This window comes from Rhinichthys klamathensis, unplaced genomic scaffold (genome assembly GCF_029890125.1).
Source record: "Rhinichthys klamathensis goyatoka isolate OS25496 unplaced genomic scaffold, OSU_Roscu_1.1 h1tg000054l_1, whole genome shotgun sequence".
NCBI lineage: Eukaryota > Metazoa > Chordata > Actinopteri > Cypriniformes > Leuciscidae > Rhinichthys > Rhinichthys klamathensis.
Genome location: NW_026606599.1, coordinates 2793065 through 2805751, shown reverse-complemented (window position 1 = coordinate 2805751; position 12687 = coordinate 2793065). Strand labels below are relative to the sequence as shown.

Here is a 12687-nt window from a genome sequence, read left to right as displayed (position 1 = left end):
TGCTAACTGAGTTTCTTTGTGTGAGCTGCAGTTAGGCCTATTTGTTTCATCGAGAGGCTGCGCGAGCCTAAACAGCACAAATTGTTAGCGTCAGTACATTATCTAGGCTACTATCGATCATTATCATTTGTATCATACATATTCAATTCATTAACGATCCTTTAATATTAAGCAATTAGGAAATTAGGTTTATCTCATTTGTGCCCCCCTGAAAAAAATGTATGCCCGTCCGTGAATTTGTGTCTGGCGCCGGGTCTGACGCCCCTATATTTTCAAGTCTCCGCTTCCCCCACGCCCTCATTTTACGCCATGGACACACGGAAGACGGCAAAGAAGAGAAACTTCTCTGACGTGGAGCCGAAATGACCTATCACAATGCAATATTTTACAGCACGTCTTTTGAATTAGCATTCAATTTCGAATCACGTTACATGTATTGGGGTGTACAATAGTGATGATGATGATGTGATGTGGAGTACCATTCATTTACATTAATAATTGCATGACAATTTGTAATATTCTTCTTAGTATGATTTGTATTATTAATGACGCTTATTGTTATTTAGAAGAATAATGTCATTATTATTATTTGTATTATTATTATTATTATTATTTAAAAGATGAAGAATGTATTTTTTATTATATTATTTTTTGGTCATTGAAAACCTTTCGTTACCGAACCCAGTCCGTGCGCACCTGCCGGCCTAACCATGAAACGTCAGGGTAAAGCGCACAGGCTCGCAACTGAAGGAATACATATGCTTATACAAATCAAATGCTTTGGTAAAGTCACACAAATTAAACATTGAAGTCCATGTTGCACAAAAATAAACACTGAAGGTTATAATTACTATGTTGTTGTTTTTTTGTTTTACAGTGGGTCATAATATATAATATCTTTTAGTTTGTCAGTGCATTTTGTGGTGTTAGGAATTATTTTTCTGCGCATTTCCGCACTAACTCAAATGTGCGTACACCACCTCGTGAGCTGGTGTAGGATTTGAGCGTGCCGTACGCCAACGTCCATATTGATAAATCTCAAAGTCACCGTGGTTTTGGGTGTACGCCAGGTGTACGCTGGAAATTTGGTGTACGCACTTTTGATAAATGAGGGCCATTAATGTGCACTGTCCCTACAATGGATAAAACAGTGTGGACGGCCCCACTCCCAGTTAAATGTGTCGAACATGGTTAACTCGCGTGCAGCGTGCGTGAGACTGAGACAATGTGATTAGTCAAAGACACATGGAGAAAGCAGATCAAGAGGATCCACAAAGGAAGTACGTTTTCTAAAGTGTTGTTGTTAACATGATATTTTAGGGGGGAAATGAGCAGCAGTCACTAGCAGTGCAGGCAGCACCTGTAGACTACAGTTTAGACTAACGTTAGAGGAGTGCACGTTCGCAACGGGGAACGCATGAAGCTTACTTGACAACATCAGTTCATATCAATATCGCAACGAATAGAAATAATGTATGGTTATCTGCATCTTTCCGTCTATTATGTATAGTTAATTTTTAAACACGAAAATCGCATTCAGCATGACACGCAAACGGTTGCCGTGGTAATGAACAGCCTGCTTGTTAAAGCGAATGAATAATCCTGTATCTGAGGCAAAATTACTAAATATGCAGCCAGTAGCGGTTTTAGGCACGGGCGAACCGGGCAGTCGCCCGGGGCGGCATTTTTTCATGTCACATGGGGGGCGGCACGAGCAGTTAAAAAAATCCTCTGCGCCGCGAAGGTTTTCTATTTTCTATCATTTCAATTCAATTATTGGCAATGGCGCCCCTGCTTGCTGAGAAGGTGCCGTGCACAGAAGCTATGTCAAGGGGGTCTCCAGATTGGAGCTCACCAAGGGGCTGTTCACATATCGCGTCTTTTGCGCGCTCGAGGTCGTTATTTCAAATGTAGGCGCACGGGAAGCGCGCTCATAATTGAAGCGACGCGCTCATTTTTTCCAGGAGCAGCGAGATGAACATTTTTAATCTTTTCAGTATGGGGGTGCACCCAATCACGTGGGTGTTTTTCTCTTCTCCGTAAATAAATCTTTTAGCAGAGCTACAGCAAGCGTTTTCTGTGGTGAAAATCCATTAGCTACTAAAACTTCTTTGTCGTTGTGGAGAGCGCAGTGCATGGTATAGCAACGACAGCCATGGGAAAATCGGACGGAATTTTAATCTTAATAATAAAAAATAAGCTACTGTGCATTATAAATGTCAGGAATTTATCTTTATTGACCCATTCTTTTTATAAAGATGATTTAAAGGCTGAAATATGTGAGGTTTATCTTTTTATAAAACCTTTTTTGTCAAAAGTTTATTTGAACGTGTACATGTTATTAGATAACATAAAACACACTCCTTTAAAATTTGGCCATCATCTTTAATGTTATTAACTTGGTGAATAGATTTCATTGTGTATTAGGCCTACTTTTTGAACAAAATTCTGTGTTTAACCGTGATCATTTTGGTCACTATATTCATGAAATGAAAATAATTTTCATAATGATCAACTAAAATCAACTATAATTATGTGTTTTTACAGTAATATGCAAAGTACAATTTTCTATTAAAAAATAATCTCTGATTCTGCCCTTTTCTCTGACATTTAAGGCCTAAGCTATTTTAGGTCTAAAACAGTTTGGATAGTTGTTAATATTAGAGTTATTAGAAATTATTTAAGAGATAAGTATTGTGTTACTACTTGGTGGTGGTTGAGGAGATTCCCCCTTCCATGTAAAGCGCTTGGAGTGCCTAGAAGGGCGCTCGAAGGGGGTCTCGCCCAGGGTGTAATTCAATGTAGAACCGCCACTGTATGCAGCGCGAGTTATATATTTCTAACTCCAAACAATTAGCCACTGAAACAGCTTATAGAATCTTATTCAAGGCTGTGCTGGTTGCATTTGAGGTAGGGCCTACAGGTCATGGGGTTTCTCAGATTTCACTTGAGACCGGTTTGAGAGCTTGAGAGCATTATTAGCCTCGATAGTAGTCGTGTCTCCTTCATTGCGTATTTTTATATTTTGAATATATCCCTCCACTGCATATTGTAACCCCTTTTGCCTCGATCTGGAGGATATCGCGGAGGTATTGCTCAAAAAAAGGTCACTGACGCACCTCTTCCCGTCATGGCAATCTGTGGCGCTGGTCGTGTTTGACCTTTTGTTTGACGGGCGTAGCAACAATAACTAGGGGGCGTGGCTTTTGTGAACGGTCAATTGTGAGTTTATAGTAAAATAATGTGGACATAGTATAGTACATATAGTAGCCTACAGATGAAATGACCAAAACCAGAAAGAAAACCTTCTGCAAGTGACCTCATGCTTCTGGTCTAAGAGCATTTTCACACCTCGTTTGTTTCAGCTCTTCAAGAGCTCTCGCCTCTCAGAAATATGTCAACACTAAATGATCTCAGTTCCTCCTAAAGGACCCAAAAACAAACCATATTCAGACCACAGTATTTCAATGTGTCGACCGCTTGCAGTCTCTCAAACAAACGAGTGTGAAAAAGCCCTTAAACCACATTAAAAATGTATCAATATATTTGCAATATATCAAAAGTAAAATTTGAAGACATATAGCTCAAGTACAGTTTTCAATCAAGACATTTCTCAAAAAAATGTTTTATAGTTTTGCAAAACATGAATCAATAAATATGTTTAAAAGGACAACACAAGTCTGAGATACTTTCTGATTGTCAAGCATTGGTGGAACATGTTCATATGTCGACATGATGAACTTATTCTGAAACCTGTGGTTATTCTGACACATGTGTAAACTTCATACCACAACTAAATATGAAGTTCAGGCGAACTGGTTAAAAATAACTGAAATTGTCTCAGAAAAGAGAAGTTAGTTCTTAGAAAAGCTCTACTTTGTTTGAAAAACTGTTTGTGTAGAATGACACTTTTACAACATTATTTCTCAATAAGAGAGTCAGAGAGAAAGAGAAGTGATAGAGAAGCTGATTGTGTGTTCGGTCTCTGTTCTCAAGCTCTCTGAGTCTCTGATGGAGAGATTATTTAAAGATACAGCATCATTCAACAATAAATCATATCCTATTGTACACATATCTGTGTGTAGTTTAAAATTTACACAACTAGGGAATTTACTCAAAGCATTTAACACAATATATTAGTAGACTGATGTGCTTACACACTTCATGTGTTATTTTTACTACCTGTAATAATTTTTAAACTGAGTTTACAGGGAAAAAGACAAAACAAAATCACCAACAAGATTAAGTGTATCTTTAATGAATTTGTTTAATCTGGTTTGATCCAAGAAAAACGAAATAATAGCCTATGCTTATATACTTATCACTGACGGTCACTGTATGATAAACTGTCATTGAGACTGTTGTCTCAACCTGTGTTTCTAACGATTTATAAGAAGTGTCAAATAAAATACAAGATCAGCTTTTGGTATTTGAAAACGAAAGACAGTAATGTGATAATATGCCTAACGAATTAACTGATCTAGGAATGCATGTATGCGTTTTGCCTGTTTATTGCCACCAACCACTTTTCTCCGTTTTTTTTCTTTTGGGATATGGTATAAAAATATTCCTTTTGTATGATCACGTATCTGATCGCATCCAAATACACAGCATCGCTCGGGCATGATAGGAATATTTTGCGACGAGCTGTATTATCCATAGACAGTAAAAGAAATGGACACAGCGACCCCATAGACTTCAACGGAGAAAAGTGAAGTCAATTAGAAGCACTCACTTCCTGATTGCCAAGCGCACTGCGCAGGCTCAAACTGAGCTGGACGACGTAGATGTGACGTGAGCAACCTGTCTCTCAGTTGTACGTCTTCTAGTAGCGGTGCCAAGAGGAATCTGAATCATTCCCTCCTGAATCTTGCAGAGCCGGAGTTCGTGAGTATTAGCTGTCCATGAGCTCGCAGCAGGAGCAACTTTATGACTCTCTATGGGCTTCTCCCTTGACTTTATGCCTCCACGTCCCCCCGATTGCGCGCGAGCTTCTACTTCTGTCTATACGGTAATTTTTCTACTGTGCGACAGAGAGTCGCGTGTTATGACGCAATCGTTAGCCTATTTTTACAAAAACTGCTTCTACAGGGCCATAACGTAAGATACAAAGTAATGGAGCATTTTATACATTGTCGTGTTTCTTTAGAAATAAACAATGGACAAACGTAGTCTTTAAACGCCTCAGATGTAAAGTTATTCGCTGTGAAAGTGACGCCAAAATGAATGGGAGTCAATGGAATGCTAACAGCAGGTGAAGGGTTGCTAACCAATGGCGGCCCCCGGGGAGACTTCAGTTTCCGGCTGGTGGATTACCCCCTTGGTATTATCACCGGCGGTTTAGCATTTTCTATTCCGTCAAGATGGCTGCTCCAAATGGCGTGACGTCACGCGGGACGTCCCTATATGTGCTAAGTGATCTTGACTTGAGCTACTGGTAGCATACAATATATACATTGGCTAACTTTATGTCAAATAAGTCACTTTTGCATTATGTCTAATATTTAGTACACAGCAAAATCAGAAGATGGACAATTTTCTTTGTTCAGTCTCACAAGATTGAATTTATTCAGGTAAGCATTGCAGTAAAACTCACTAAATCATTAATTCATATCAAATCAATTCTAAACAACTATAGTTTTTATTTTTGCATTATTTTGATCTATTATTAGGCCGAAGAGTCCGACCTGACCAGGAAGGTGCCTAATATGATTTCAGCATATCAGCGCACAGGTGGGTTTACAACTGAGGGAAAGAAAAACATCATCACTTGGGGATTTCTTGCATGTATCTTAACGGCTCAAACTCTGCAAACAAGCTGAAACTGGCTAAATCCTTGATTGCAGTATTTACGTCTATGAATCTCAGCATTTTTGGAGAGAATTAAGGAAATGTAAGCATTTACCAGTCAGCTGAAATGTTTAAACATGCTGAGAAAAGAGTGTTACAAATATTTATTCTGAATTATAGTATGATGGAGATTAAAAACAATTTATACTTGTGTAACATTCTCCTCTCTCTCTTTCCCTCTTATATTTTTATATAGTGTTGGAACTGCGATCTTCTCTGAAGAAAAACTGAGCACATTTGTGTTTGTGGACATGCATGCATCCAGGGAACAGGTGACTGATGCATATGTCTCACTTTTCTGGAAACAGAAGTTTCAGGAGTTTCAAAGTCGCGATCTGATTGGTTGAATTCTACAGGATGTTCGGGAGACGTGCGTGTCGTGTTCTTTATCGGTCCGCCTGGAAACAAATGCCGTGACACCAAAACCCCTCGTGGAAGAAGAACGCTGTTGTGCTTACAACTGTGACAATGAGCGCTTACCAGGATCAACTAAACGCTGGATTTTCAAACGTATATGAAGTTCGCGGCTCCATTGTTGCAGTAAACTTGCTCAACGTTCTTGAATCAATAATTTATTAGATGCACGCCAGTCTGTTGTTTAGGGACATCGACATTATTGTCACGCCCCTAAACATGACGCAGAACAAAACAAACTGTAAATTGGTAGCGTTACATGTCAGACCTCTTGGGCAGTCCTTAGTCAAGAAAAGCTGCGAGTCCAGGGATAGGTCTGGCTACACAAGACAAAATATGCTTATTCCAAAAGGTTCACTGTAAAAAAAATCTGTAGAAATTACAGTATTACTGGCAGCTGCTTGCCAGTAACTTACTGTAGTTTTAAATTGATGTTATTTACTGGCAACAGTTTGTTCTAAGTTAAATGAACATTAAACATTAACAAGTCTTTATCTTTACAGAATAAAGCTAAAATAACAGCCTCATGCAAAGCATTCTGGGAACCAAAATCTGAAGGAAAAAAAAAAACAGAAAAAGGTTGAAAAAGATTTCTGGTTCCCAGAATGCTTTGCATTAGATTGTTATTTTATCATTTTATTCTGTAAAGACAGAGACTTGTTAATGTTTAATGTTCAATTAACTTTGAACAAACTGTTGCCAGTAAATATACATCAATTTAAATCTACAGTAAGTTACTGGCAAACAGCTGCATAACTACAGCAATTTTTTTACAGTGTTGGCTTTTTTAAGGACTGTTTTTTATGACTTTAATCCTATGCTTTGGAAAAGAGGGAGGAGTACAGACATTGATAATAATCCGAAAAGTTTCTTCAGCATCAAATCATCATATTAGTGATGCTGGAAATTCAGATTTGTCATCAAAGGAATAAATTACATTTGCAAATATATTCAAATAGAAAACAGCTGTTTTACAGTGTAATAATATTTCACAATATTACTGTTTTTACTGTATTTTTGTATCAAATTAAATATTTGGTGAGCACAAGAACATTACAAACATTAAAATGCTTTATATTTTCTACATTTTTGGCCAAGTCAAGTCACCTTTATTTATATAGCGCTTTTTACAATACAAATTGTTTCAAAGCAGCTTTACAGAGATAACAGGAAAGTAAAGTTGTAATAGTATTGTTAAATTCAAAATTAAATGGTAAATGTCCCCAACTAGCAAGCCAAAAGCCAAAGGCGAGGAAAGGCGGAAAAGGCGACAGTGAAGGAACCAAAACTCCATCAAGTGACAGAATGGAGAAAAAAACCTTGGGAGAACCCAGACTCAGTCAGGGGGCCAGTCCCCCTTTGGCCAACGAACCAACAGTGTATGATTATGATTTAGCATAATAGGTCAGAAGTCAGATGGGATCAGAACTTTCACGATATTTATCCAGTTCACCTGGTTAGGGGCCACCATCAATCCACAAATGTTTGGAAATAAGTGAAATTATTTTAAAGGTGGGGTTATGTGTTATGTTACCATGAGATTGTGAAAAGAACCGTTTTGTCCTATGTTGGACATTTCATTTTTGACTGCTTTAAATTGTATTGTTCTATTCTGGATTGAATTTAATTGTTGATATTTCATTATAATAAAACCACAGACTTAATGTTTGTTTTGTCAAATGCTAATGTTTGTTTAGGATTTTAGATACCTTTTTAACACAATACATGTAGCCAAGGATAGCACGTAATGTGGTAATGTTACACATCTTTTACACATCTTGGTAACCTTTCTGACACATATAGTGTGTTAACGAGTTCGTTTGCCCATAAAATCTTTAAGATATTAGGTTAAACTTATTTGGCTTGCTGTCCGCTGGAGAGGGGCTCGATGAAGCAGCTTCAACTCGAGCTCTGATATACCCCCCAGTGGCTAAATGTAGGACCTGTTAATTAAAGGGCAAGGTACCTGAGATGAAGGTGGAGTTTGGGGAGGTGAAGGGATACTGGAACAGCTGATACTAGGGAGAGGTAAGCAGCTGCTTATATACTCTGTTTGTTGATTGAAAGATTGGATGGGCTCGCTCCTCCCTAACTTACGTTTAGGAACTTCATTTAAACTCATTTACACAGTGAATGAGTTAAAATGAACACAACTAGTGGTCCTGGAGCTCACCCATGGATGTGTTAAAATTTAACACAAGTTGTGTCATTTTTAACACATTCTTTCTAAGAGTGTTGATTTATCTGAACTAATTAAAATAGGAATAAATATATTACAACAAAACTAAGCAAAAATACATGCATTGCCTCCATCTTTCACATGCATTATCACACAGATAAATACATCATCAAACTCTTTATCTGATCAACACGTAACAACATCACATTAAATCTGATCAATAAATAATACAATAAGCAGTGATGCTGTGAACTCATAGACTCTCCTACACAACAGTCATTATTGTATCCCATCTTCAGCTGAATACATTGAATTAAAAGCAGAAAAAAAGAAGATTATAGAATATGATCAGATACTCACAGATGAGAGGCAGTGCACTGGAGCCCATACTGACACATTAATAGACTGATTTAACAGCGCTGTGTGCTAAAACACACACTTCCTGTGTTTGAGAGAAGAGATGAGGGAGGAGGAGACAAAACTCTTCACGGAAATACACAGATAAAGAAAAGAGAGATCCAGTCTAAGATATTTAACTACTCATTTATTAAAGTTGTTACAGCTCGGTTAATCTAGAAAATTATATGATCCAGATCAGTTCTGATGGAGATTGTTCTCACTGTTATTTTGTTCGTTCACACAGTCACACACAGAAGACAGACCGTGATTAAAGTGAAATCCCCATGTGACATCTAATGTGCGTCTAATGTAACTCTACAACATATCAGTGAATGAAATATACAGCCTTTTTATCATAAAGTTTCGTTACATAAAAACTCAAATGTTGCTGGTCAAAGGTGTTTCTGTTCTCAGCGCTTCGGCTCTCAGTAAAACAGGATCGACTTGATGAACTGAAGAAATGGTTGGAGAAACAGAATCACAAAAGGCCAGATCTTCTTTGAATGAGGGTTAGGGTTAGTAGTAAGTTAATAAAGTGAACGGGGCCTTTGAAAAATGAGTCCCGACCTTTTAAAAAGTTTCCTTAATGTGTGTTAGCAGACCCTGAACCTGGAGAACATTAGGACCCTAAAACACACAAACTGTGGACCGGCGATCTGCAGTAACATCACAATCCCTGTTGCTGATCAAGTGGATGCTTTTGAAATAGGTAAAACAATTACTTTATTAAACAAACATGCTGAGGATTGATAAACAAATAATCCAATGTCATTCAAATCTGGCAGGATCTGCATATTTTCCATCCTTTTTTATTTTATTAAAAACATTCTTTCTGTAATATGAGATAAAATTCTTCATCATCTAAGTGTTTTTATCCTATTTTATCTAATTTGCAGCAATTTGTTAAAATTTAAAGCCCACTATGATTGTTTTTAATAAAGTAAACAAAGATATTCATAATAAGATATTTCACTTATCTTTTAAATATTCAGATGAGACGTTAAACCGAGGTCCTGACTCTCTGTGGTCATTAAAAATCCCAGGATGTCTTTCGAAAGAGTAGGGGTGTAACCCCGGCATCCTGGCCAAATTTGCCCAGTGGCCTCTGTCCATCATGGCCTCCTAATCATCCCCATATATATATATATATATATATATATATATATATATATATATATATATATATATATATATATATATATATATATATACACTGATTGGCTTCATCACTCTGTCTCCTCTCCACCAGTAAGCTGGTGTGTGGTGGGCGTTCTGGCGCAATATGGCTGCCGTCGCATCATCCAAGTGGATGCTGCACATTGGTGGTGGTTAAGGAGATTCCCCCTTCCATGTGAAGCACTTTGAGTGCCTAGAAAAGCGCTATATAAATGTAATGAAATGTAATTCATTTCAAATGATCAGAGACTCAATATGAACTCATATGTACAAATGAACTGATAGTTGGCCACAACAAGATGACATGATGTTGATCTCAGGCAACAAACTTCCTTTTTGGACCTTACACTGCTCCTTTCATTTTTTTATTTATTTAAAATTTAAAATGATATATAGCCTAATTATCATCTGCATGTCTGTTCAGTGAAATGAGGGGCTGAAGTGGGTGTGGTCTTTAGTTTGGGGGTGGAGCATCATTTCAGGAGGCAAACCCACATGTGACATGCCACCAATTGGTAAGAAAAATATTGGTTACACTTTATTTCGATAGTCACTTTAGACATTCTACTAACTATAAGTAACTTTTCAACTACATGTCAACTAACTGTCATTAGAGTTTAAGTAGGCTGTAGTAAACTGTCAATAGGCTGTTAGGTTATGGTTAGGTGTTAGGGTTCGGGATAGGAGAACAAGTTCACTTGTAGTTGCTAAGTTACTTATAGTCTAAGTTACTTATAAAATTAGATAAAATGTCTGTTGGGGGACCAACAAAAAAAAGTGTTAGCGGATATTAAGCATACAGTCTACTAATACTCTAATGACAGTTAGTTGACATGCAGCTGCAATGTTACTTATAGTTAGTTGAATGTCTAAAGTGGACTATCGAAATAAAGTGTTACCAAAATATTACTTTTTAACATCAATCAATCAAATTTTTATTTTTTAGAGCACCTTACAACAGCCAAAAGGTGCACAAGGCGCTTTCCAGTAAAAACATCAATAGACAACAGTATATAAAAACATAAGTGTAAATAAAAATAGCAATCGAGTCATGTCGGAGGCTACGTGTTAAAAGCTTGTCTAAATAGTTGCGTTTTCAACGGCAATTTAAAAACGCTCAACATGGTGATGCTTTGTAGGTGTGGTTGAAGTGCGTTCCACAGCTTTGGGCCCTGGACGGCAAATGACCGACCTACAAACTTTTTATATTTGAACTTTGGATTCACCAGAGAGGTGTGTTCAGAGGAGCGCAGGGTTCTGGTTGGTAGACCGTTAGTAATTCGGCGAGGTAGGCCGGGGCCATACCATTGATGGCCTTGAACACGAACAGCAGGACCTTATACTCCACCCTAAACCGCACCCGGAGCCAGTGGAGCGAGCGGAGGACTGGGGTGATATGTGAGCGTTTGGTGGCATTGCAGAGGAGACGTGCTGCTGCATTTTGTACCAGTTGAAGCCTATTGAGGAGTGATTGATGAAGTCCAGGCATTGCAGTAGTCTATCCTCGAGCTGATTAAGACATGAATGGCTTTTTCAAGGTCAGCTCTTTTTAAATTGAAATATATATTTTTGAAATAATTAAAGGTATAATTGAAATAACTTTAAATAAAAAAATAAATGCATGAGCATCAAACTGTGTTTGATTGTTTAAAGTTTTATACTAAAACTGTTTTTTTTTTTTTTTAGGTTTGTTGCCTCATGTCAACATTGTGCAATATCAATAGGTTTAGGACCATATGGTGCATTAAAGTCCTCCTGGGAAGATTTTACGAGCTCGGAAAACTCAAAGAATGTGAATTATTTGTGTAATTGATGTTGTTGTTATTATTATTACTTTTAGTAGTAGTAGTAGTAGTAGTAGTAGTTGTTGTTGTAGTATTTGTTGTTGTTGTTGTAGTAGTAGTAATAGTAGTAGTATTATTTGTTATTGTTGTTGTAGTAGTAGTAGTGATAGTAGTATTATTTGTTGTTGTTGTTGTTGTAGTAGTAATAGTAGTATTATTATTTGTTGTTGTTGTTGTTGTAGTAGTAGTAGTAATAGTAGTAGCCTATTTGTTGTTGTAGTAGTAGTAGGAGTAAGAGTAGTAGTAGTAATAGTAGTATTTGTTCTAGTATTAGTAGTAGTTGTTGTAGTAGTAGTATTGGGGCGTACCCCAGCTGCTGCTCCCGACGAGCTGGATGGTGCCTTGTATGGCTGACACCGCTGTCGGTGTATGAATGTGTGTATGAATGGGTGACTGAGAGGCAATATGTAAAGCGCTTTGGTGGCCATTGGGTCTGTGAAAGCGCTATATAAATGCAGTCCATTTTTAGTAATAGTAGTAGTAGTAGTAGTAGTATGAGTAGTAGTAGTAGCAGTAGGAGGAGGATGAGTAGTAGTAGGAGGATGAGTAGTAGTAGTAGTATTAGTATAGTAGTAGTAGTAGTAGTAGTATTAGTATAGAAGTAGTAGTAGTAGTAGTATGAGGAGGAGGAGGAGGAGGAGGAGGAGGAGTAGTAGTAGTAGTAGTAGTAGTATAGTAGTATTAGTATAGTAGGAGTAGTAGTAGTAGTATTAGTATAGTAGGAGTAGTAGTAGTAGTAGTAGTATGAGGAGGAGGAGGAGGAGGAGGAGGAGGAGGATGAGTAGTAGTAGTAGTATTAGTAGTATAGTATTAGTAGTATTAGTA

The 12687-nt window shown here is 37.5% G+C and overlaps 1 protein-coding gene across 1 annotated transcript in view; it reads right to left on the bottom strand.

The window, feature by feature from the left end:
* LOC130083238 (leukocyte immunoglobulin-like receptor subfamily B member 1) overlaps positions 1-8831 on the bottom strand; it is a 37702-nt gene extending 28871 nt beyond the window's left edge. Inside the window, exon 1 of the mRNA XM_056248294.1 lies at positions 8804-8831. Coding sequence (XP_056104269.1) covers positions 8804-8831 — 28 coding nt within the window. The remainder of the gene's footprint in view (positions 1-8803) is intronic.
* Positions 8832-12687: the final 3856 nt, after the last annotated feature.